This window comes from Lissotriton helveticus, chromosome 1_1 (assembly GCF_964261635.1).
Source record: "Lissotriton helveticus chromosome 1_1, aLisHel1.1, whole genome shotgun sequence".
Taxonomy (NCBI): domain Eukaryota; kingdom Metazoa; phylum Chordata; class Amphibia; order Caudata; family Salamandridae; genus Lissotriton; species Lissotriton helveticus.
Window position 1 is genome coordinate 1,691,934,062 of NC_136057.1, and position 25,239 is coordinate 1,691,959,300.

The following is a 25,239-nucleotide window of genomic DNA, read 5'->3' on the forward strand; positions in this document are numbered from 1 at the left end:
CAACGCTTTCCTTCAGGGAAGTGGTTGTATTGGCTTGATGGATAAAGGAATGCATTGAAAAGACACATTAGGGCACGTACAGCAATTACGAGTCTTGCAGGGCAATGTGTTGGGATCTTAAATACCTTAAAAACATCTTGTCTTCCTGCCAAAAGGTGCCAGAAAGACAGTGGTCCAGTCTTTAATCATGTTGAGACTGTATTACTGCATTGTTCTGTATCTCGGAGTGTCACAGACATGATGAAGAAGACGACAGTGGGTGCAGAATATGGCAGCTTGGCTGCTATTTCATCTGCCTAGACACTCATCATCAGCCCCAGCTCTATCAATGCTGCTCTGGCTTCCGTTAAGGCATTGGGTATATTTCAAAGCCATGTGCTATTGTCACAAGATTCTCAATCATAAAGGCCCTAAATATCTTCACCTCTGATCACACCTTATCTTCCTAAACGAAATCTGAGATCAGCTGATGCCTCTCTTGCATCTATCCCCAGAATCCAAAGTGCTCACATTGGAGGCCATTCCTTCAACTACTTGGCAGGCAAGATGTGGAACTCCCTACCACTTTGGCTTAGGCAAGAAAAATCTGAAATACGATATCGCAAGAATTTAAAAACATGTTTTTTCACGCTAACTTAGATTAGGGGAATTCATATTCTTACTCTGTATAATAGGACTGATAGCCAAGTGCTGGGACACGCAGCTGACGCAGCTATGTGCTTTATAAATCTCAATATTATTATTATTATTAGTGGTTTGGACCAAGTTGTTAAGGCACAGCGTGATTTGAGACGCGATGTAAAGTCTGTTTCCTCTGCTGCAGGGATAGAGGTCTGCTGTCCCATGCAGTCCTCATTCCCAGCATTTCCGGCATTCATAGAAGATTGTTGTATCCTACCTCATTTTTTTTAATGAGGCAGGAGGTTTTCCAAATTATTCTAAATAGCCACTTTGAAACGAGATTGAATGGCACATCAGTCACATTGCAAAACATAGCTACTCAATCTGCATCTCCTATTTGCTACTTGCCCGATGATACATCAAACACCAATATTTCATATCAACAGGGTTGTTCATTCCCAGCCATAGCTTTGCACACTCTGGCACATTTATAAAGATAGTTCTGTTTTGCGATTGTTATGAGGATAACAGCAGATAATGAGATAATTTACAAAGCAGCTCACTCACAGGGTTTTTGGAAAATAAATGTTGCACTCATTCTCTGCAAATAATTGCTCGGATATAGAATCACGGATTGTAGCATTGAACAGGGTTGGTGCTACATCAGTGTAATACCAGCAATCTGTCTGTATCCGGAAGGGGACAATTCAAATGTAGCCCCATCTCCAGAAGACCCACCAAAAACCCTCCCACCGGCTATGACTGTTTATCTGTGGGAATGCAGCCTTATTAAATGCTAATAATACTAATAACACATTCGCTGCTCTTTCTTGCAGGGATTTTGGAAAGAGATTTTGAGATACATGCTGGAAGATGACTATACTTCATCTGTGCCAGCACTGTGCCAGATGCTACTTGTTGTAGATAAGAAAGCAAGCATCAACTTTCATGAATGTGGTGAGTCTTAAGCATCCTACTCATTGACACAGTGGGATCTACCATTGAAGGTGGTTAATGCTTCCTCCTCCACTCCCCAGATCCCCTCTTACTTTGTTATGATCAGGCATGAGTTGAAGAACCAGTCCATTAGCTCAGGATTTGATGGTTGATTTACTATAGAATGTGGGTGTCAATATTTCAAATAACATGTATTGCTCTCCTTTTAGAGATATATGTGTCTGTGCTGATGTTGCTGCTCGCTGTGAGCCTTATTCTTAAGGAATTAACTAATTGCTGTGCCTCAAGCCATTTGTCTGTGCCACGCTGCGTTAATTACGAAGCACCGGGATGCTTCATATCCACAATGATATAATGGATCCCTTTGCTCTCCCAGTGCTGGTGCATAATTAGCTTCCATGCACCTATGAAGGCACCCTTGTACCATGGTGCAAGGGTGGCTGCGTCACAGGGATGATTGTTTTTGTGCAATAAGGCTATCTTTGTTTTTATGCAGTTAGGCATACCTTTGTGCACAAAAACAATCACAATAGGTAATTTCCTCTTCCTGAATGTGCTGCAGTATGCAGTACGTGTAGAAAGAGGTAAACAACAAGGAGAAATAAAAATATTTGTTCTTGTTGCACCTCCCTATACCTCCCCCTGGGGAGGTGTAGCATTCTGACACATTTCCAGGTGTACTATTTCTTGTAAATCTGGAAATGCGGCAGAAGCCTTGGGTGTTGCGCAGGAAATCTCACAGCAAAACCCATGGCACAACTGTTCCACACAAAGTGTTGCGTGTAAAGGGGCCATATTAACAAGGGCATTAAAAGCCACGCAGGGTGGCTTTACCTGTCCTTGTAAATATGGAGCAGCAGGTTGCACTGCTGGTGTGTCTCAAAAAGTGATGCACAGGTGGCACAAGGGTTTTGTAAATAATCCCTATATACTTTTTGTAGTTTGCCAGACATAAAGTGACTTTCCTGTTTGTTTCAGCTCTTAGTCTGGTTAATGCTCCTACCCTCTAAATGCAATGTACTAACTGTCCCAGGTTTCCACACACCATAAGGCTACTCAGGGCTCTAATGCTCCTCTTCAAACCTTGGAGTATTCTTGCTCTCCATGATGTTACTTCTGTCTAGTATGTTGGTCATGCCCTGCTCGGTATGGTACCTATTTATGTGTTGTTACTTTTGCCGACCGCAACAGGGATGTATTTTATTTCTCCATGGAGTTACTTTTAGTTATGATATTTGTCTCTGCAATGTTTCTGGTTCAACTTTTTGGACTTCAGCTCCATACTAAAATGCTAGTTAGTGGCCCTCACTTGTAAGCAGGGATGCATGCTCAATGATGGTAAATGAAAATAAATATTTTGACTGACTCCAAGGTTACGAAGGAGATTTGCATCTGGTGGTGAATACCTGTAATTGCTATAATTCCAGGGTTCCAATTAGCTCTCCCCGCTCAACTTTCCAGTGGATGTGTTGATAAAGTGCAAGTGACCTGGGAAGATGGTATCATAGTCTATTTATTTGTCACTCATGTTAGGAGTCCTGAGCAGAATCGAACAGGCAAAATATGTGCTCGTTCTTGCTTGCCCCAGGTCGTTAACCTTATTAGAAAATAGATATGCAAGAACATGTTCTGGAGTCCTCTTTCCTTCTGGGGTATCCGCTGTCAGAAAATGGCTCCCATTTTTCCATGGTCCTTCAGGATGTAAAGCACGTCCACGGCTCATGACGCATCCTCTCTTATCCCACTGGAGTCTTCTATCCCTCAATGAAAGCTGTAGCAGGAACCTGTGCATGGCAGCTTAGGTAGCTCCTCCTCCAGCTTTCATTCCTTGACAGCAACCGCTAAGGGAGGGAGGAAGAGAATTGCAGCATAGGCTGTCAAGGTACTGTACACCCCTGGGCGTTCCTTAGTGGTAGGGGTGCCTTTGCCAGTATTTGCAGGAATTTCAAAGCATCCTCATGACCGCTAGAGGCTCATTGAAATGCCACCCATCACCCATCATCTTCTTTACAGGTACTACTGGGTGTCTTAAGTGTGTGTGTCAGCCATATGTCTTCCTTTGGCAAGTATTGCTCAGTAATTTATGGAGTGAGTATGACATGTCTTCGTTCTTTTGTACCTAAACAGCTAAAGAAATTCCAATACACAGACTCTTCATAAGATTGCTGGTGAGTATCACATTCCACCCCCATCATATTCCACCAGATCCCTCTTCCCAAGTTGTTTGCTGCCATTTCTATGCAACCTGCTAATAGAGATCTTAAATTCAACTCAGCTTTTATCCTTTTGAATTTGATGGTTTTATTTCCAGTAAATTGGTTATCAGTACGACATGCTACTTACATTGTACAGAAACAGCCAAAATGTGGTTGGTACTAAGTACTTCGCAGAGAACAAGGTAGCATTTCCAGAAGTTTTAAAGGCTAGAGAATAGGAACTCATGAAAGAATCACTTTCTGAATTCTTTGTTGTGGGTTTTCAGGTAATTTCTTCATATCCTCGCTGGGATGTCGAAAGTGGAACTTCAGTCTTGGCTCTTCTCGGGCGCCTGATTCCTGCAAATTACCCATTTCTAGCAAAACTCCTCAGAATAAAGATCCCCCCGCTGATATCATATTTAGAAGGTGAGACCCCAAAGCATGAACCAGTGAGCACACAATTTAAACAAGTATTAATGGCATTTCAAACAACCATTGACCAATGACAAAGCCATTAAGTCTGGCGTTGGCTGCTAGCTTTTAGACTTTGTCCACTCATGTTTTTTTCACGGTTTTTATAAACTTGTATTGTGGGAGGTGATGCCAGGTACATACCAAGATAAAAAATACTGTTTTGGTCTCAAAAGGTCCCATTCTTATTGTTGTTCCTGGAACTAAATGAAAATAATTTGTGTGTGGATGTGCTCCTTGTGAGAAAGCAGAACGCCATTGTTCACAGTGAAGTTAGCCAACGGCAGAATTGGCCCATGATGTATGCTGTGGAGGACAGAAGAGAATGAGAATGATAGGACATGTTAGGCCAGCAGATGAGGAGGTCTGGCTGAAGGCTTGTTTAAGTAAGCAAAAAAAAGATATAGTCACAGTCTTTCTTTGTAGCTGGCCGATGCCATACTCCAAACCGAATGAGGCAATAACAGAAACGGAGTCAGGTATCTTCTTGCAATTTCTGGGTTACTTCCGCATATAACAGAAAGGCAGTTGACACATTGGTTTGCCCAAAAAATCAGTTTAATACAAAGCTTCTGCCATGAAGCGCTTCATCTGTCAGGTGCAGCCTTGATCACATAAGAATGCGGCATCTTGATTCAGTGTTTTAAAGTACATATGTGCCAAAAAATTCCATAAACATAGAAAAAAGTATTTCTTCAGTATATCCAAGGTCAACATTATTTTAGAGCACTACCTGTTTTGGCACCTTTTCTTTTATTTCAATTGTGACTTATTGTAACAACTCAGTAGCATCAACTCTTCTAATGACTAAACTTGAAACAAAGACCCCTGGTGGCCTCAATACAGAAGAGATTTTGCACACACATTTATGAAAACCAAACGCTCTCTCTGCGTTTGTATTAGAAGTAGGTATTAGTCAGGGTACATGGTAGGTTAGATTAGTCTACTCGGGCATAACATTGTTTGTGTGATGACTAAGGATGAACAGGGTATTTCACAGCAATTAATATGAAAGAAAATGTTAGAACTCTGGTACAACCATATGTTGCAGTTAAAAGTAATGTTTTAAATGTTGCATAATTGAATCCTACTATGTGAGAAGTTCACATGGAGAAACATTTAGAAAAGTTGGTGATATTATGTTGTTAATAAATTGATTGATACATATTTCTGTAAGGTTAGACACCCTTGTTTTCTGAAAAACAAGATTTATATTTCAGCCTGTGTAGCAGATATCATGCGGAAGTGTTTTATTGTGTTTTTAAGGTAGAATTAATTGCAAATTATAATGTCACTTATGTGAATTAGTCGGGTAGTTCCTACAAATCTATAAAGGATCTCCACGTTTTAGACAACATAAACTAAGGGATTGGTGTCCAGACTGATTCCAGACACCCCCAAAGGATATGTTAGTATGTAGACCAGCTAGCTCACAGTGCCACTATAAGCCCCACAACCTTACCAAGGAGATAATAGTTTCTGGCAACTATCGAACATGAGAACCCTGACCCCTCAGGGATCATGGAAACAGTACAATACTTTTTGATGGTCACTTGTGCTCACTTTATCTCCGAGAGATACACAGACTAAATGGTGGGGGCGTTTTCAATAGGTATTTATTGAACCAGAGTTATTCTAGCATAAAATACATGTGCTGCAACAACCACGAGACAGAAACAGATATAGACTATTACAAGCACGAATAGAGTAAATAAAAAGTAGAATTCTACCATGGTGCTAAAATAGTGAATATATGCAGACATATAAATACATGACGTTAATAGTGCGTACTCCTACGATGCAAACCCTAACTAGATGTACCTAAGTGTACTTAGCATGTATGTTGGTGTATAGCCAAGAACCTCCTAGGAAAGAGCAAACCCCAATACCTGATGTGAGAGAGCAAAGGACCCCATCTTGGTCTCGAGTGGACAACCCACAAGTAATGTCAGACGACTGCTAACTGGAGTGTCTGCATGCAGGGACTTCAGCGTCTCATGTCAGCATAGAATCTTTTTTCTCCTCCAGCTTGCCCAGCAAAGATGTGGTACTTATATACCTGAAAGGTACCATCAGGGGTTCTACCTAGATGTGCCATGGTACTGTGGGCATGTCAGCCAAGGATGACGATAGTGGTGACCCTTATACAGAGTTATTATGCACAAGATTGTAATCCTGCTGTGATACTAAGAATCCTCATGCATAATAAATTAGGCTAGTTTTTTGAGAAAACTACACAACATTTATGCAGCACCTAACTAGGTAAAAGGTCAGGGCCAGAACTGTTATGTAGAGCAAGGTAGGACAAATGTCGGTAAAAGCTTGTGCGACTACCTAGGACTATATTGGGGTACATTGGGTATTGTAGCAAATTAAGAAGTGTTACAAAATATTTTGGTCTTTGATATAATAAAGGAGTATTTTTCTATGTGTATGTAATTTTAGAGCACATATGCACTTTTTTACTCTGAACCACAACAGCGATCCCCTATGTGATCAAGGCTTCATCTGACAGCTGAAATGATTATTGGCAGTAGCTCTGTAATAAACTGATTTTCTGCAAACAAGTGGTGTGGTGACCTTTCTGTTATATAAGAAAGGAAACCAGAATATATAAACCTAAAATTACAACCAGATATAAGGAGCTAAGAGTGACATTAAGGGCACATGAACAACTAATGACCTTGAACTCAATTCCCAGTACAGGCTGAGCCAACAAACACATTTTGCACACTTTGAATTGTGTAAATCTACTTCTGCTAGTGCTTGGTATGTAAGCACATTGCCTTTGAAATGTTGCTTGCTATTCACTTTTACTTACATATATTTCTTTTTTACCAACTACTATTTCAGCTTCCACGGAAAGAACCTTTGACTTGGCAAAGTGGAAATGCACGCTTGTTTCAGTAAGGATGAATTACTAATGAATGTCACACATGACGCTTGTCTCTTTGTTTTCCATAGCCACTCATTCAGCGTGAATATATGCAGATATTAAATTCAACCCATCATAGTGCTGTTCTGCTATGAGGTTGCAATATTCTCACCATATCCCTATTATTTCTATGGATTATGATCGTTGCTATGATGTTGATTATGCTTGGGCACAGAGGGGGAGCAGCTGTACTTGATACATAACATTTCCCTAATATGCAATATTTACCAGAAGCATTAAAAACCTTTTTGGCCCAAGTTGACATTCATAAAACTGGAAATTGCATGCTTACGACACCTAGTCCTACATGTATCAGAGTTTATCTGCATGGTTTACCCAGGCAAATTACAGGCTCTACAGTAACCCTGGGCGTAGTGGGGCGTAGTGGGGCTCCGCGGAGCTACGCGGAGAGGGCGAGAAGCTACGCCCACTCCCGCACTCCGCGTAGCCCCACTACGCACCTCCCTCCCGCTCTCCCCTACATACATTATTTAAGGAATTACAGTGATTAAAACAATATTAAAGCACTTACCTTGTCCGGGGCTCGTCCGGGGCTCCCTCTTTGGATAGCGTCCTTTCCTGGATACCAATGCGCATGCGCGGGCGGCCGCGCATGCGCATTTCTCCCGAGAAATGCGCATGCGCGGGCTGCCGCGCATTTGTTTCCAGGAAAAGGACGCTATTCAAAGAGGGAGCCCCGGACGAGCCCCGGACAAGGTAAGTGCTTTAATATTGTTTTAATCACTGTAATAGCTTAAATAATGTATCTAGGGGAGGGCGGGAGGGAGGCGGGTGGCGGCCGACTCGGCTACGCCCACGGAGTGGGCGTAGTGTTGCCGGCTACGCTGTCTACGCAAAATGCGTAGAAGGCAACACTACGCCTACTCCGTGGGCGTAGCCGAATCGGGCGCCCACCCTTACTCTACAGTGATCATTGCATTACTCATAAATCTGATTGTTGTTGCACAGAGCTACAAATGTAGCCCCTTACTGGTAATTGTTTCCTCCGACTCTTTTTTATCCCCCAGGATAGTCACACTAGCACAACGTTCTTCTTTCCTTGGATTGTCACACTATCACTCTTCCCACTGCATTCCACATTATCAGTAAGTTCATATTCTGCAATCAGATTGGCACATGATCCATGCTCCCTATCTTCATTTGAATTGTCACTCTGTCACTGTATGCTTTGCCAGGCCATCACACTCCACTGAGCTTCTATTGTGCTCCTGAGATGCAATTTTTTGTTCCTTGTGTTCAGTCTTCACCCTTGTTAACACAAAAGTTACATTCTGCCCCCTTGCTGGATACCCAAAATGTTTTTGCATTCTGTTTCTAAGTATGTGATATTGTTGCTTAGTCCCAATGTGTTTTCTGTCTGGATGGCTGCACTGTTGTTCTTTTCACAATAATTTGTGGGCAGCATGGTTTTGTTGCATGTGTTTCTGTGTAAATCACGGCCACTGTCAAGGCATCCTGTTTCTTCTGAGCACTGATATCACACCACACTATTTAAGCATTGCTGTATGTGTTCTCTGATTCTTCTGTCCAAATATAATTTCGTCATTACAGAGGTTGTTAGCTGAAGTTTGTTTACCCTTATCTTCTCACAATCACTGCAGACGTCAGCCGTGGATACTGCATTTACGTCTCTATTACTGCATTAAAGTCTCTCACTGTTTTCCTTGCAGTTCCTGGGGACTATCCTAAAACAAGCCCCATACAGAGAATGGCATGTCTCTTTTATGGAAGAACTCACCGAACAGATTGAGAGTTTTGCCTATCATATGAATGAGGAGGTTAGTGCTCTCAAGGGTCAGTATTGAACCACTGGGGAAGTCAATTTAACACAAAGTCGGAGAAGGGTAGAACTGTGTATTCCATTAGTAAAGGTAATTTTTATAATATGGGTACACAGCATTGGGCTTAGCCTGTTGGGAAAATCAGGTATGGTTCTCCCACTCCCTGGAAGGAATGACCTAATAAGAAGCAGATGGAGATGAACTCCCTGAGGTAATCCTCTCCACTTGAATCAATAAAAGCCACATTTCAGGGCTAAATTCATTTCCCTAATGGATCTCCTTTAGCCAATAGGTAGTCTTCATGTTAGAGCCAATCCCCATTCAGGGGATGTGAGGCCATATTCATGCAAAAAGCAGTGGAGGTATTGTTCCTATCAAAAAGCAAAGAAGAAAGGAAGGCGGGCAAAGAAGGGGGAATCTTAAGGATTATTTCTTGGTGCCCTCACACATCACTGAGGATGTAATGCTTCATAGTGGGCTTACTTCTCATAGGTCCAGCGCTATAATGCCCTACGGGCCCCAAGAAGGGTCACTTTAGGGGAGATCTTTTCATTTTTTATGTCTGATGAGAAGTGCTTGTGTAAGTGCATTTTGTATGTGAGGGGTGATGTAAATGTTTACAGTGAAGTAAAGGGAGACTAAAACTATCTAAGAGATGGATGTATGACGTTACAACGCATACTTTTACCACGCATACCTTTACAACGCGGTTTTTACCACGCATACCATTACAACGCATAGCGCTTAGATGTGCTGGATAGTGGTAAGTATAATTTTCTATTCCAACTCCAGTCCCCGTGGACACTAGGGAAGGTGTTGGATAGAAAATTAAACGTATTCCCTATCCTAGAGCGCCCCCCAGCGCAATGCGTTGTAATGGTATGCGTGGTAATGCCTGCGTTGTAATGGTAGTGCGTTGTAAACATTTTGTTGTAAACGTTACACACCCTAAGAGATACCGAACTGAACTGTAATGTGATGGTTCCCTTGGTAGGATTAAAAAAATATAATTTGTTTGGGGCTAAGACAGGGGCGTGATGTACCCAAGTAGACTAAATCTGTGAGTGTGGTCAGGTTTCGATGGCCTAAAAAGGTTCCACAATGATTCGTCAGGACCAAAAATATGGGGGATAGTCCGACCCCACACCTAAGACATGATATGCTGCTAAGGTATTCCTTTAGGAGGAAATACCTGGTTCAAAATGTTTAGAATTGATCATCTAACCTAGAAAATAAATGAAAAAATAAAGAAAACACTCAGTAAACAAATGTTTTGTATGTTTGGTTCAATGTGTCACCAGAATCGATTTTCCAACTCACTGTATCATAGTGTCTCTAAAGGTAGACATGCGCATGCTATTTTTGGCGCTGACCAGTCACCACAACGTGAAAGAAGTGAAAAACACACAAGTACATATAATATAACAGAATAAGCAAGTGAACATACATGGAACAGACAACATAAACCAATCTGTGTTCGTGTTACTCAGCGTATCATAAGTGATTGGTTGTCCTCCATTGTGATTGACGGGTCTTACCCTTTGGATCAATTAATTATGCCCTATAGGTCAAAAGCAGAGGCTAGTGGTCAGCTGCTGACAGTGGAAAGAGCTATGATGGTCAGTAAAAAGAAACAGTAAATCAAGGGGACCCAAATGACTTAGTGTTAAAAGAAAAAGAAAAAGTTTTCAAGAGAAGCAACCATACTCACATGGTTTCTGCACGGAGAGCACAAGAGACCTACCCTCCTCTGCTCGCCTGGCTCGACACTGAGCAGAGGAGAAGACCTGTCATTGAAGGTACGGGCAATTGGTGCGATTGTCCTCAGGTGTGGTGTGGGCAGCAGCTGGAAGGAGTGATGACCTAGTGGACAATGAGGAGAGGAGAGGAGGGGAGGGGCGAGCTTGAGCCAAAAGCAGTGAGCTTCTCACGTGCTGATGTAACGAAGGTATCATGCCTCAGTGGTGCCTATCTCAGAGTGTGCAGTGGTTAAAAGCTGGGCATCCCAAAGTCATCCATGGTTTTTGTAAGGTGGCCTCTAAGTAGTAAACTAAGACAGTTGAATGTTTTGTTAATCAAGGGTAATGGTAAGAGAAAAGTATAGTAAACCTAAGTACTCTTGCATATACAGTGATGGAGAGCAAATCAGGTGCACATAACTCCTAGCGATCCCTCATGGTGGAATCTAGGCATATTGGCATCTGTGTTCATGTTTGAAATCTAGGCCATCTCATGTAATAAGTAACACGAGGCGGCCAAGTGGTCTATTCCCAATGGATTAGGATGCTTGGTGAGCACTATTGGGAAATGTCAAATGAGGAGAAGAGGAAAGAGAAGAGGTAGGCTGGAGCCAATAGGAGCAAGCCCCTCATGTGCTTGTGTAGCAAAAGTATCATCCCTCCATGGTGGACATCTTGGAGTGTGTAGCGGTCAAATGCAGGCCGACCAAAGTTGTCAATGGTATTAGTAAGGCGGCTTATGATGGATACAACTGCCAGTGGATTCCTCACCTTGTGAATATCCCCCTGCATCAGCAACGTTCGGAGAATTCTTTGTAGCTCGCCGGCGTGGACGACGTTACAGGAACGCACGACATCGCACGCAGCTCCGCTGACGTCACCGGCTCCATAATAGTCCTACGCTGGCGTGATGACATCAGTTCCCTTTTTTCCACGTCGTCGACGCTAACGGTTTCGGGGAACCTCTGTAGCTGTTAGTAACTTTGTTACTGTTTTTCTCTGTTTGGTGTCTTCTTGCTTCTTTGTTTCTCATTGAAGATGTTGTCTAAGAAGACCGGGTTCAATCCATGTAGTGAGTGTAGCAAGATGATGTCGATTACGGACCCGTGCGAGGATTGTATCTAGTGCCTGAGTTCGGACCACGAACAGCAACCTGGGCTTCCGGATCCGATCTCGACGCCGGCACCGGCTGCGTCGAAGTCGGTCACGGATCCAACGGCGCGACTCTTGAAGGAGAAATCGAGACGAGAAGCTCAGCACCTTTTAGAGGAGCAAAGATTTAGAGAGGCTGAGGCTGAGGTGGAAGAAGGTGAGCTTCAGGAGGACTATTTTGATCATTTGAGTGATGCTAGTCGTTTGGAGCTTTCCCCTGAATGGGAGCTGTCCTCTGTATCTGATGCCCCTTCAAAAGACGTTGCACCATACCATGTGGTCATCAAAAAAGCTGTGGATCTTTTAAATTTGACTTTGCAGCTGAATACTAGTCTAATCTTTTGACTTAGGTCCTCCATTCCCCGTCTTCAGTTGTGGAACCATTGCTTCCTTTTAATGAGGCTTTGACTGAGCCTATATTGGAGGTTTGGAACAGGCCTCTTACAGCTCCTGCAGTGGCTAAGGGTGTTGCAAGGAGGTATAGGGTAACACCTGGTGATCCTGAGTTTCTATCCTTGCATCCTTTGCCTAAAAGTCTGGTTATACAGGCAGCCTGTTCGAAGAAGACTGTTGGTGCTTTCCCTCAAGTGCCTGGGGATAAGGAGTCCAAGAAACAGGATCAGACTGCGAAGAAGATTTTCTCTTCGGCAAGTATGGCTCTAAAATCGACCAATGCCACATGTCTCTTGGGGAGATATATACATGCCCTGATGGACTCTGTACGGCAGTTGGCTCCTAAAATTCCTGAGGACAGCAGGAAGGATTTTAATGAGGTGTTGGCCGATACACAGGCGGCTGCACGTCAAGTGATTCAAAGTGGTCTTGACACTGCTGATTCAGTTGCTCGCATTATGGGAACTTCTGTTGCCTCTAGAAGGGCTGCCTGGCTGAAGTCATCTGACTTTTCTGCGGACGTTCAGACAGCCTTGTTGGATTTGCCATTTGATGGTGCTGGACTATTTGGCAAAAAAACTGATGCAGCTTTGGAAAGATTTAAGGACAGTAGGGCTACTGCCAGATCTTTGGGGCTGCAGTCCAGAGGCTCTGCGACTAAGAGGTATAGAGGTTTTGGACGTTCGTTCTTTCGTCCCTACCGTCAAACTCAACAGCAGCAGCAACAGCAAAATCCACTATATAAATCCTACAGGGGCAAACAAAGAGCTCATCCTCGAGGACGTCAAGCCTCATCCTCCTCTTCCCAACCCCCTTCACCATCAACAAAGCAGTCCTAGATCCGCCATTCCGGATCATGCGGGTCCTGCAGGGGGTCGGCGTAACCATTTTCTACGGGATTGGGCATCGGTTACATCAGATCTTTGGGTTCTCAATCTTGTAGAGAATGGGTATGCTCTTCCCTTTCGGGAATTTCCTCCAGATTACCCTCCTTGCCAAGGATTTTGCTCAGAGGACCACCTACTTCTCCTGCAGGAGGAAGTCCTGTCACTGTTACGAAAGGGTGCGATAGAGGTGGTTCCGGAGCAGGAAAGGGGTCAGGGATGCTACTCCCGGTATTTCCTGATTCCCAAGAAGGGTGGCAGACTTCGTCCAATCTTGGATCTTAGGATCTTGAACCTTTACCTGAAACAGGAGAAGTTCAAGATGCTCACCCTTGCTCAGGTTCTTCAGGCGCTGCTGGAAGAGGACTGAATGGTGTTGATCGACTTGCAGGATGCTTATTTCCATATTCCTATCCTGAAGTCGCACAGAAAGTATCTCCGTTTCACGGTGGGATCGCAACATTACCAGTTTGCTGTCCTTCCGTTTGGTCTTACTACTGCACCTCGAGTTTTCACCAAGGTGATGGCTGTGGTGGCAGCACATCTCAGAAGGTCGGGGATACCTATATTCCCGTATCTGGACGATTGGTTTATCAAAGCAGAATCTCCAGAGACAGTGCTCCATCATCTGCAAGTCACAACTCAGTTGTTGTACAGGTTGGGTTTTTCAATAAATGTACCCAAATCTCACCTGGTGCCCTCCCAGCGCAACCTGTTCATAGGTGCGGTACTGGACACAACTGTATGTCGAGCATTCCCTCCACCTCAAAGGATTCTCGACATACAGGGAATGATTCCTTTATTTCACAATGGAGCGGTCGTTCCAGTCCTGAAGGTCCTTCGCCTGCTCGGTCTGATGCCTTCCTGCATTCTGTTGGTCAACCATGCACGCTGGCACATGAGGGCACTCCAGTGGTGTCTCCACAGGCAGTGGTATCAACACAACGGAGATCTCAGGGAGTCTGTGAGGATCTCCAGAGAAGCTGCAGCGGATGTATCTTGGTGGAGCGTGGAAGGCAATCTGTCTCACGGAAAGCCTTTCCATCTACCTCCATCGGTTGCCACAGTGATAATGGATACATCCACCCTACGGTGGGGTGCTCAACTGGGGGATCTGGAGATCAAGGGTCTTTGGTCTCCAGAGGAAAGGTTGCTTCACATCAACCTTCTAGAGTTGCGGGCGATACTTCTAGCACTCAAGGCCTTTCTCCCTTCCCTTCGCGGGTGGTCGGACAACAACACCGCGATGTGGTATGTCAACAAACAGGGAGGAGTGGGGTCGCAGTGTCTCTGCAGAGAGGCTCTGCGTCTCTGGTCCTGGGTCAGGACCATCAGATTTGTCTGATGGCAAATCATCTGGCCGGAGTTTTGAACGTGCGTGCAGACAGTCTCAGTCGGCAGTTCTTGGCCGACCACGAGTGGAGGCTTCATCCAGAGGTAGTTTGTCACGTCTTTCGGACGTGGGGAACTCCTCAGGTGGCCCTGTTCGCCACTCACGGCCCGTCATTCTGCAGTCTCCAGTATCCGATGCAGGGAGCTTTGGGGGACGCGTTTCAGTTGAGTTGGGGCTCACAACTCCTTTACGCGTTTCCTCCCATACCCTTGATTCCTCGGGTTCTGAGAAAGATTCGCCAAGACCGGGCCCAAGTCATATTGATCGCCCCGGATTGGCCAAGAAGGGTGTGGTACACAGATCTTCTCCACCTCGTGCCCGCCGCTCCGTCTCCCTCTCAGGGCAGATCTCCTCTCTCAAATGGAGGGGCAGGTTCTACACCCCCACCTCCAGACCTTACACCTTCATGCCTGGAGATTGAACAGGGCAACCTGAATTCCTTTTCTCTACCACATGATGTGGTGGATGTCATTTTATCGGCCAGACGTGACTCCACCAAGCCTATCTATTCTTATAGGTGGCCTCGGTTTGTTTCCTGGTGTGGGGAGAAATCCATCGATCCTTTGAGGGCTCGTTTATCAGCTATACTTCAATTTGCTCTTTCTTTAGCGCAGCAAGGGTTTGCTGTTGCTACAGTCAAAGGTTATCTTTCGGCTTTGTCTGCATTTTTCTGACTGCCGGATCAGCCGTCCTTATTTAAGTCTCCTGTTGTTTTAAGATTTCTAAAGGGCCTTACGAATAAATTTCCTCCTACTCGCTTTATTGTACCTCAATGGGACTTGAATCTGGTGCTTACTGGGTTCTCCTTTCGAACCTTTGCAAAAGTGTCCCTTGAGACTTTTGTCTTTTAAGACGGTCTTCCTGGTTGCTATTACCTCGGCAAGGAGGGTAAGTGATCTTCAAGCTCTTAGTTCAAAGCCCCCATTCTTGACCATTCATGCTGAACGAATGGTTCTTAGGACCAGGGCTGCTTTTCTGCCTAAGGTGGTAACTCCCTTCTATCTAGGACAGTCTATTACCCTTCCTACCTTCTATCCTCCCCCTCACCCTTCCAAGGAGGAGGAACGGCTTCACCGTCTGGACCCTAAGAGGGCGGTGAGCTTTTATCTTGATAAGACAAAGGACTATCGAGTGGATGACCAGTTGTTTGTTGGATTTGCTGGCTGTGGAAAAGGAAGAGCTGTGCAAAAGCACACACTTTCAAGATGGATTATTCTATGCATCAAGATCTGCTACGCCCTGGCTGGTAAGGAACCTCCAGAGGGTATGAGAGCTCACTCTACTAGAGCAAAGTCATCAACATCTGCTTTGTCTAGGGGTGTTCCTGTAGAGGACATTTATAGAGAGGCAACTTGGGCCCCCCTCCACACTTTCACGAAGCATTACTGCTTAGATACCGAAGTGAGGAGGAACGGCCACTTTGCGCGCTTTGTCCTTCAGGACTTTCTGGTATAGAGGAGTGGACACCCTCCTCCAGGAGTGGGGACTGCTGTGGGAATCTATTCACAAGGTGAGGAATCCACTGGCAGATGTATCCATCAGAAGAACAAGTTACTTACCTTCGGTACCGCTTTTTCTGGTGGATACAGTATCTGCCTGTGGATTCCTCACATGCCCACCCGCCTCCCCGTTGTCCACTCTTCTATACCTGAATTTCTGGTAATGTTTTATTAATGTATACATGTTATCCTCAAAGGAAGTGTGTTCTTGTACATGATTTACTATGTTATATTCACACTATGGGGCCGATTAGGATGGCGGACGGACTTGCGTCCGTCCGCCACCCCTGAGTTGGAGGGACCGTCCGCATGGGCAGCGGCGGTCCCTCCATAGCAATTAGGATGTGACCGCCACCCTGGCGGTCACATCCTGTATGTTTTACATTGCGGCGGATGCTGCTTGAAGCAGCATCTGCCGCAATGCAAAAAACGAAAGGTGTGCATTTGCATGCACAAAGCGGCAGGCACCGCGCGGTGCCTGCCGCTTCGTGCACGCAAGGGCAGGGGGGTACCATAGGTACCCCCCATGTGCACCCCCCACGCAACCTTCACCCAGGGGGCCCGCAACGGGCCCCCAAAGTGACTGTCCGTATGCTTTTCCACGGCGGAAAAGCCGCCGCGGAAAAGCATGACTCACCCTGCATCCTAATATGGCTGGCGGTGTCTGATAGACACCGCCAGCCATGTTATTGCTTTTCCACCGTGGTCGCCTTCCGACCGCGGCGGAAAAGCGGCGGACGGATTGGGAGACCCACCAGCCATCCTGATTTGGCGGTGGGTCTTTCAGGCCTCCTCGGCGGATTTCCCGCATACTCCGGGCCGGCGGTGGCTTCCGCCGGCCCGGAGTATGCGGGAAATCCGCCATCCTAATGACCCCCTATGTGTGTTAACTTGACTAGTTTGTACTATGTATACTGTGTACATATCTATTGTTGTTGGTCAGTCCGTGTGCCTCGAAGGCACGGAAAAAAGGGCGGAACTGAAGTCATCACACCGGCGTAGGCCTATTATGGAGTCGGTGACGTCAGCGGAGCCGCGTGCGATGTTGTGCGTTCCTGTGACGTCGTCCACGCCGGCGAGGTACAAAGAATTTTCTGAACGTTGCTGACGCAGGGGTATATTCACAAGGTGAGGAATCCACAGGCAGATACTGTATCCACCAGAAAAAGCATTTCCGAAGGTAAGTAACTTGTTTATCTCAAACAGTAGACTAAGACAGTTAAATGGTTTCTTATTGGAGGGTACCACCTCATTGGTATCAACAGAATCATTTGTGTTACTGAAGAAGAGACCAATGCCAAGTCGCAAAATGCTTATCATAAGCACTGCTTAGTGTGGTGTCTGGGACTCCATAGCCGGGCATTCCATATGTGACATGGTGTCAATGGTGATATGGTATATCAGGTCCCATGTATGAAGAAAATGTCAATCCAGCCATAGTAAGCGAGTATCTGATTTCACAGGGGACTGAATTACACCTCGCACTAGAGGATTCCATCTTTCAAACCTTTGCTGTTGGTGGAGAGGCATAAAATCCACCCTTGTTCCATTCTGAAAAGGTTTGAAGGGCTCCATGAATTAATAGCTTCCAAAATTATCTGCCGGAGGTCATCTGGAGAGTGGTTGGAGTTGGAAAAGTGATGACACATTTTTGTAGTGCTGTGTCTGCAGCATATGTTGCTCCAGTGCTCCTTTATTCTTGGTTCGATAGCGCTCGTGGTCATTCCCGCGTAATGAAGGCCACAAAGGCAGGTAATCAGGTAAACACAGTTTTTTGTACTGCAGTTACTGTGACTTTTCTGTTTCCAGGCGAATTGGGGACCCAACCTGACCTCTTAGGAATGTATAGTCAGTGGGCATACCCCGTAGGACCCACAGGGATAGTGCCCTGTGACAGGTGGTAAGGCCCACGAGGTGTTCTGCATGTGGGACTGTTGAATATGAGGTCTGGTGTTTACCAGGAGGTCCTTTAGTTTCTGGGTACACTTAAAAGCGAATCATGGCTCTTGAATCTCAAGGGGCCCAGTGCGTCATCACTCTTTCCCACGGTCGCATGCACCCCACCCAAGGACAATCACTACAATTACCTGCACCTTAAAAGACGGGTCTTCTCCCCTGCTCAGTCTCAATCCAGATGAACAGGGGATGGTAGGTCTCCTGTGCTCTCTGCACAGAAACCACATGAGTATGGTTGCATCTCTTGAAAACTCTCTGTTTTCCTTTTTTTTCTCACCCCAAGGCAATTTGGGTCCCCTTGACTTGCTGTTTCTTTATGTTGACTATCATTGTTCTCTCCACAGTTAGCAGCTGAGTGCTACACTGTGCTTTTGACCTATGGGTCACTGATCCAAAGGGTAAGACCCTTCAATCACTCCTGCTGACAACTTGTGATACACTGTGTAACATCAACACAGATTGGTTTTATGTTGTCTGTTACCTGTATGTCCACTTGCCTGTTCTGTTATATTGCATGTACTAGTGTGTTTTTTACTTCCTTCACATTGTGGCTACTGATCAGCGATAACAATAGCATGCACATACAATGTCCCGGAAAAGCGATCCTGGAGACACATTGGCCCATACATGCAAAACATTTGTTTACTGTGTGTTTTCTTCATTTTCTCATTTTTTTTCCAAGTTGGACGATCAATTTTAAACTTTTTGAACAAAGGTATTTTCTTTTAGGGGATTACCTACACTTTATATCACATCTTAGATGTGGGGTAGGGTTAGCTCTCCCTTTTTTAGGTCCTGAAGAAGTGGTATAGATACTTTTTGGGCCAACAGGCAAGAAACACGTTGACCTGACCACATTCACAGATTTAGGCTACTTGGATACATTACCTCCCTGTAGTCGCCCGTACCAAATTATGTTTTTTTTAAACCTGCCAAGGAAACCATTAGTTTAAAGTCCAGTTGAATACCTCTTTTTAGTCTCTCTTCATTTCACTATACACATTCACTCAACCTCACACATTCAAAACACCCTCACACTGGTACTTTCATCAGATGGCAAAAATAAAAAGATCTCTGCTAAAGAGACCCTTCGTGGGGCCCATAGGGAATTGCATTGCCAGCTGCCAGCCCTATGAAGAACACCCTTGATGATGAGACATTACATGCTCATGGATTTGTGAAGGCACCAAGAAAAAAATCCTTAGGATTCCCCTTTCTTTGTCCGCCTTTCTTTCTACTTTGCTTTCTGAAAGGAGCAGTATTTCCACTGGTTTCTGCATTAGCACTTTCAGGGCCTAGGTACTGGACCTTCATTATCTCACATTACCCCTCACTTCCTTGTTTTGAGTCATATTCAGGGCCATATACAAATCTCTACAATGTCCAGAAAATATAACTATACTATACATAAGATAACAAACATTTCACTCAACTTATTAAGTGCTATTCGAACGTGGGAGACAAATATGTGTGTAGAGTGAATCAAAGATGAATACTCCAATATGAGTAAGACTTTCATAGAGTGAGCAGGAGATGCTGTTTATTCTTAACTCAGACTGTCTTTAATTCACTCCCATATTAGGGTTTTATTTTCCAGTGCCTTGGTAAGTGCATGGCCAGCTGTGATGATACTGCACTGATCTTACCCTTCCTTCGAAGCATGTTCGAATCTACTAGGTTCATCGCAACGCCTCACCATGCAGTAAGTATCAAGTGCATTTCTTACAATTATCATAGATTTATTTCCCTAGGGTATTTCACCCTGTACGACCACAACAAAAACAAGTTGAGAAGGTAGTCATATGGGGCTGTGGAGCATCTGGATGTACATTGTGTAGGTTTGTAACTTCATTCATAGAACTTGATGGTAAATTATTGATGACCGGTGAAACATTCCTCACTCAGTACTTCCTCTCACCCAAAAGTGTGCATAGCCAAATTATATTAGAGTGAAACCCCTTTACAGAGTAGATGAGGACTAAGTTAGCAGAAATTAAATGTAGAGCTCCTTTTTTCAGGTGATTAATAATGCATTTCATCAGGGATAGTTAGGAGCCTCTTTAGGTGATCTCTCTTGATAGAAGCCAGTGTTTGAACAAGATAAATCAAGTTTAATCAATTTAGCAGATAAAGCGGTGAAAGACATAAAGCTATGTGAAGGCTTTGAAATGCCTCTCAGAAAGGCCTTCAAAATAGACAACAGTAGACATGAGGAAGAAAGGATAAGCACCCCTTCTAAAGAAATCACACTCCTTTGTTGTAAAGAAGGCTTGTGTATTGAACTGTCCTTGCAGTTCCTTTATGTGAAACACCAGAGAGAACAAAATGACAGAAAACAAATAGTGACAAAACTGTCATCTTATTGTCCAAAGACGCTTTTTAAGTAGCATGGTAAAGGCCCTCCACATAGCTGTATAAAGGTATCCTTAAATCATGCTTTCAGGCCACTGAATATATTTGCTTTACTAGTTGACAATCATTCACCAATACCAGCTGTAAACACTGAATGTGAAATCAAGAACCAGCTTTATCCTTTCTTTCTAATATGAAATCTCTAGTACTAAATGTCTGTGTTTGGTTAATGTCTATTGTCTCCCTGAGGCTGTGAGTTGTCTTTCCCTATTTGCAGGGCATAGTAATTGGTTTCCAAACATGTGCCAAGGTTCATCCTTTCGCATGCCGGCAGGTACTTGAAGCGTACACGGGTTGTCTTTCTGATATTGAGCAGGTGAGAACCATGCATCTCTTTCTGTCTCATATTTCAAACTTTCCTCAGCAGCGGCGGTTCACATTTATTAAATGTATTTTACAATTAGATAAAAGTTTACGAGAAAGAAAAGCTCAAATATGTCTAAAGACGTAGGCAGTATACAATTCCGAAAACAAAACTGTATCAAATAAATGGCCAGTGCAGCTTACATTCCTCATGTGTATATAACATTTGTTGAAGAAATTTAGAAATTTGTTTAGAAAATTTATTTTGAAGGGGCTTATGATACCAAAGGCAACAATCTCTTACATTTACCATAAAAACAAGTCATTCAACCTTTACTTTCTCCTTTGATTTACTCATGACTTCAGAAGTAATAGAGCACCAACGGAAATGCCACCCTCCAAGACAACTTACATTTAGGAATGTGGGTGTTCAATACAAGACCGGGTCTAAGACTAGGCCCTGGACTCAAGGGGGGAGTGGTACTCGATATCAAACAACAGACCTGGGCTAAGGCTGCGCTCTGTATCTACAGAATACAGTTACATTGAGGAAAGGTATGCGGCTGAGTCCATATTCTATAGCACACAGCATTACTGTGTTCTAAACTCCTACTGAAATGGTGACTGGCCCGGGCCAGGAGGCAACTGGCACCAGCACTGGTGTGTTGTGTTACAGGACTACCTCTCCTGTCTGAGGATGGGCCTTCATGAGGCCAACGTGAACAACCCACCCTGACACATGGGTAAGGCAGTGTGATTGCATTGTAGGGTCAGAGAACCACACATATCTCCTATGCCTAGGACAAGGCCAGGGAGGATCATTGTATTTGGGGGCTGGGTGACACTGAGGCCAGGGTTGATTTAGGCAGCCGGGTAAGGCAATATTCACTGGATCATTGGTTTTGCAGGGCATTTTGTTCGTGGCGTTCCTGCCGCCTTTGTGGTTGTGTGTGTGTGTGTGTGTGGGTGTGTGGGTGTGTGTATGTGTGTGAATAAGAGTTAGGGTAAGGGTAATGGTACACATTAAAGTTAGGTGTAGAGTTAATGTAAGCATAAAGGATAGAGATTGACTTCAGGTTGCGTATATTGTGCCAGTTACGGAACAGCTCTTGTTTAATGTTAGTCTTAGGGATAACTTTATGGCTAGAGATGAAGTATGGGCATGATACAGGGTTAGGGTAAAGAATTTTGTTCAGCATACTTTGCTGGAATGAACTAGGTTCAGGTCTATGAAAAGTGGTGGGTATATTATCCTCCTAGTGTTAGGGGGTTTGGGTTTCGGTTATAGTACATAATAGTAATGGGCACGTGATAGTGATAGCATTATGGTTAGGCATAGGATTTTGGATTTGTGTACCTTACAACAAGAATAAAATCCTATAAAATCATTTTCAGATACTTATACAGCATTAACATTTGAAATATCAGTTTCTCACTTTTCTTTTTGTATTTTTTTCTCAATATTTAATTTCTACATTTTAACCTAAATACCACTGGAAGGGGACAAGTGTCTTTTGATCAGACAGGTGCATGAGGTAGTGCTGCCCAAAAGTTCTTTGACACCATAATTCAACTTTGAGTGAATAATTTATGTTGCCTGCGCCACCACAATTGTCTAGCACAGAAAAAGAATTGTGTTTAAACTTTATCATAACCAACAGCCATTACACATCCCTCACTTATTTCACAGTACATTGCGTACCAGGGCAAGTGAAAGCTGCACTCCAATAAATGCGCCAATAGCTATGACAAAAAATGTGTTTGTTAAGACATGAAACCTATGGGCTGCACCCTTTAAATGAAATAAAAATAAGCTGTATAAGTTTATAAATGATATTAAGTGTGATGGATCGATATCTGAAATGTACGTTTTCGTTTGAAGTTTAGCAGTGCCCAGAAGCTGCATGAAGTTGTCACTAGTGGAGAAGTGTGGCTCACTGGATAGAGGAGGCAGACCCTGAAGGAGAGGTCAGACCCGGGACCAGGGTTCAATTCCCGACGCGGCAGGGTCTTGAGCCCAAATGTCCACGGACTCGATAATTCTCGCTTCGGTGCCTACTCGAATCACGGGTTCACACTCTGCAACTCTGGGCAATAGCTTGCTTAATCTCCACTACGGCCCCCCCGCGGCGGGATGACTGGCTTTCACCTTGGGGATGCCCAGTACGGGTTATCTCACAGGGAAAAGCCAGGACGGGTTCCTAAAACAAGCGCCTTGAGACCTTGCTGTGAAAAGGCGCTATATAAGAACCTTTGACATTGACATGACATTTACACTAGATGGATGAAATTACTTTTTCCGACAGGTTAAAGATCCGCTTTCTGGCAAAGCTCTTAACTTACAAAAGTGGTTACTTCATAGGTCTTTGCTCTAGACAGCGCGTGTGCGCTGCTCTAAGCAGCCTGCCCATAGGCTTCCCTTTAGCTGCCCCAATCGTCACTGCATTCGTCCGTGGCTTCCTGTATTGAACCCCCCCTGAAAGCACCAGCCAATTACATATGTGTTAACACAGTGGCCATTTTAGGTACTCATTTTGGGAATACTTTTTCCATTGGTTAGAACTACTGTGCACGGTGGTTATAGGCGCACTCTCTCGTTGATCTTAGAAATGCTTGTTTTTTTATCGTTATCTTGTGCTTTTATCTCAACACATTATTGGCTCAGGTTTGTTTTCCGTTTGTGGTGTTTCCGTTGTTCAGCGGGTGCCCCTTTATGGCCGCTGCTTCATTGATCTAAGGGGTATCGCAAAGAAATTGGAATTTCAACAGCACAATACCTGTCGTGTAAAAAGCTATTTTTCTGTAGTGAGAGCATAATTCTGACAATGCCCAATGCTGTGTTGGCTAAAACACCGCTTCTATGTTGTGAAAATCAAATAGGAGCGCTCAGTCAGATCACATTGGAAGCAAAACTGCCTACAGGACCTGGCAGTAAGATCATAGATGGGACCAAGCAAGATGTGAAAACATGGGGTACACGCTGCATAGGGCTGCAGTCTTCTCTGCAGGTTTCGTTCTCACCCAGCAGAAACATTCAGTTTACTCGTATACTTTCTTTCTGCTCTCCTCCTTCTGACTCTGCGCACATGTTCATGTTTAACAGCCTGAACACCGTAATAATAATAATGTATGTTTTCATTTATAGCTCATGTAACTGCATTTTGGTAGTTTCATAGCATTGCTGCACGTCTTGCAGATAATGTTTTTAACAACCCAGGCGCAAATAGATATCACATAGGCCGAGGGCTTTAAGTGGGCTGGGTCTTGCTGGTGCACCAGCAGTTCTAAAAAGCAAGTGCTGCGACGGGTCCTTAATGGGGTCTCCATTTTTGCCCGCACCCTCCATGCAGAAACCTCCGTTTTGTCTGATTCCTCTTTTTTGCTGGAATGTCTGCTCTGATCCCGCTGCTTAAGGGAAGTTCCTTGCTACAGGGAAGGATGTGTCTTTTACCATTGCAACATACTCTGCAGAACAGCAATATAATGCAGAGTACATTATTACAGTGTTCACTACAAATGACATTAACTGTCATTGTCCTCTACTAGGGAAGGTTTCTGCCCTTCATGTGCTTGTATACTTCTGTAATTAAGGCAACGATTATGCTTACATGCTGTTGTTGCACAAAAGGACATATGACTAGCCAGGCCACACCAAGGTCACGTTATGCTTTTTTCTTTCTTTTTTTTCCGGCAGTTTATATAGTGTAAACTTGGCCCTAGGGCACTAAAGGGCTTTACATGTAAACCATATATTTTTACATGACAACTGTTCTGCAGGAAGAAATGCTTTGAGTGTGTAATCGAGGTATTGAAGCATATATTTTGTTAAACACCAGTGTTGTTAAAAATAAGGTGTGCAGGAAAAAAAGTTTTGAGAGAAAGGCAAGGGCTTTACTTGGATATCCTGCGTTAAACTCAGGAAAAACAGAAGATGGCCTATTTAAACTAACCTTTTCAAATCCTCCCTTTGATAACCAGCCCCCATTGAGAGAGAAAAGACTTAAAAGGAAACAAATTATTTGAAAAGGGCATGGAAATGTTCACCCTCAGATATAGCCAATGGAAATACACACCATTGACAAAGCTGACAACCTGGGCTTGTTGTATCAGCCATGTAACTTGCTGTATTATATATCTGGGTGCAATGACAGCAGCTCCAAAATACTAGTGGGGAGGCACACTATACAGAAGCACATATTATTAGCTTACATGTTTTAAGACACATCCGTAATCTTCTTGCCACGCCCCTTTGAGGGACCCACCAGTTTTTTCATAGCTCTTGAAGCCCTGCATAGGCCTTTCATCGTAGGCCAGGGTTTACTTAATGAAGCATGCTACAAACAGTAACTTGCTACATTTAATTTTTTTTCTTTCTGAGCATGATGAGCTGCCAACTGTGGTAGACTTTTATGTTTATGGTAATTGAGCATTAGTCATATCATGTTGGAAATTTGTATAACACGCCCTCCGCAAATTGCTGGAATCTTTGTTTCAATTTTTTTGAGGCTAGTCTTATTCATTATT

The 25,239-nt window shown here is 44.0% G+C and overlaps 1 protein-coding gene across 1 annotated transcript in view; it reads left to right on the forward strand.

Moving 5' to 3' along the window:
- LOC144764995 (maestro heat-like repeat-containing protein family member 2A) overlaps positions 1–25,239 on the forward strand; it is a 67,066-nt gene that overhangs the window by 13,715 nt on the left and 28,112 nt on the right. The window contains exons 8-14 of the mRNA XM_078650308.1: positions 1,458–1,578; positions 3,706–3,746; positions 4,061–4,202; positions 7,101–7,153; positions 8,874–8,981; positions 19,583–19,702; positions 20,630–20,728. Coding sequence (XP_078506434.1) covers positions 1,458–1,578; positions 3,706–3,746; positions 4,061–4,202; positions 7,101–7,153; positions 8,874–8,981; positions 19,583–19,702; positions 20,630–20,728 — 684 coding nt within the window. The remainder of the gene's footprint in view (positions 1–1,457; positions 1,579–3,705; positions 3,747–4,060; positions 4,203–7,100; positions 7,154–8,873; positions 8,982–19,582; positions 19,703–20,629; positions 20,729–25,239) is intronic.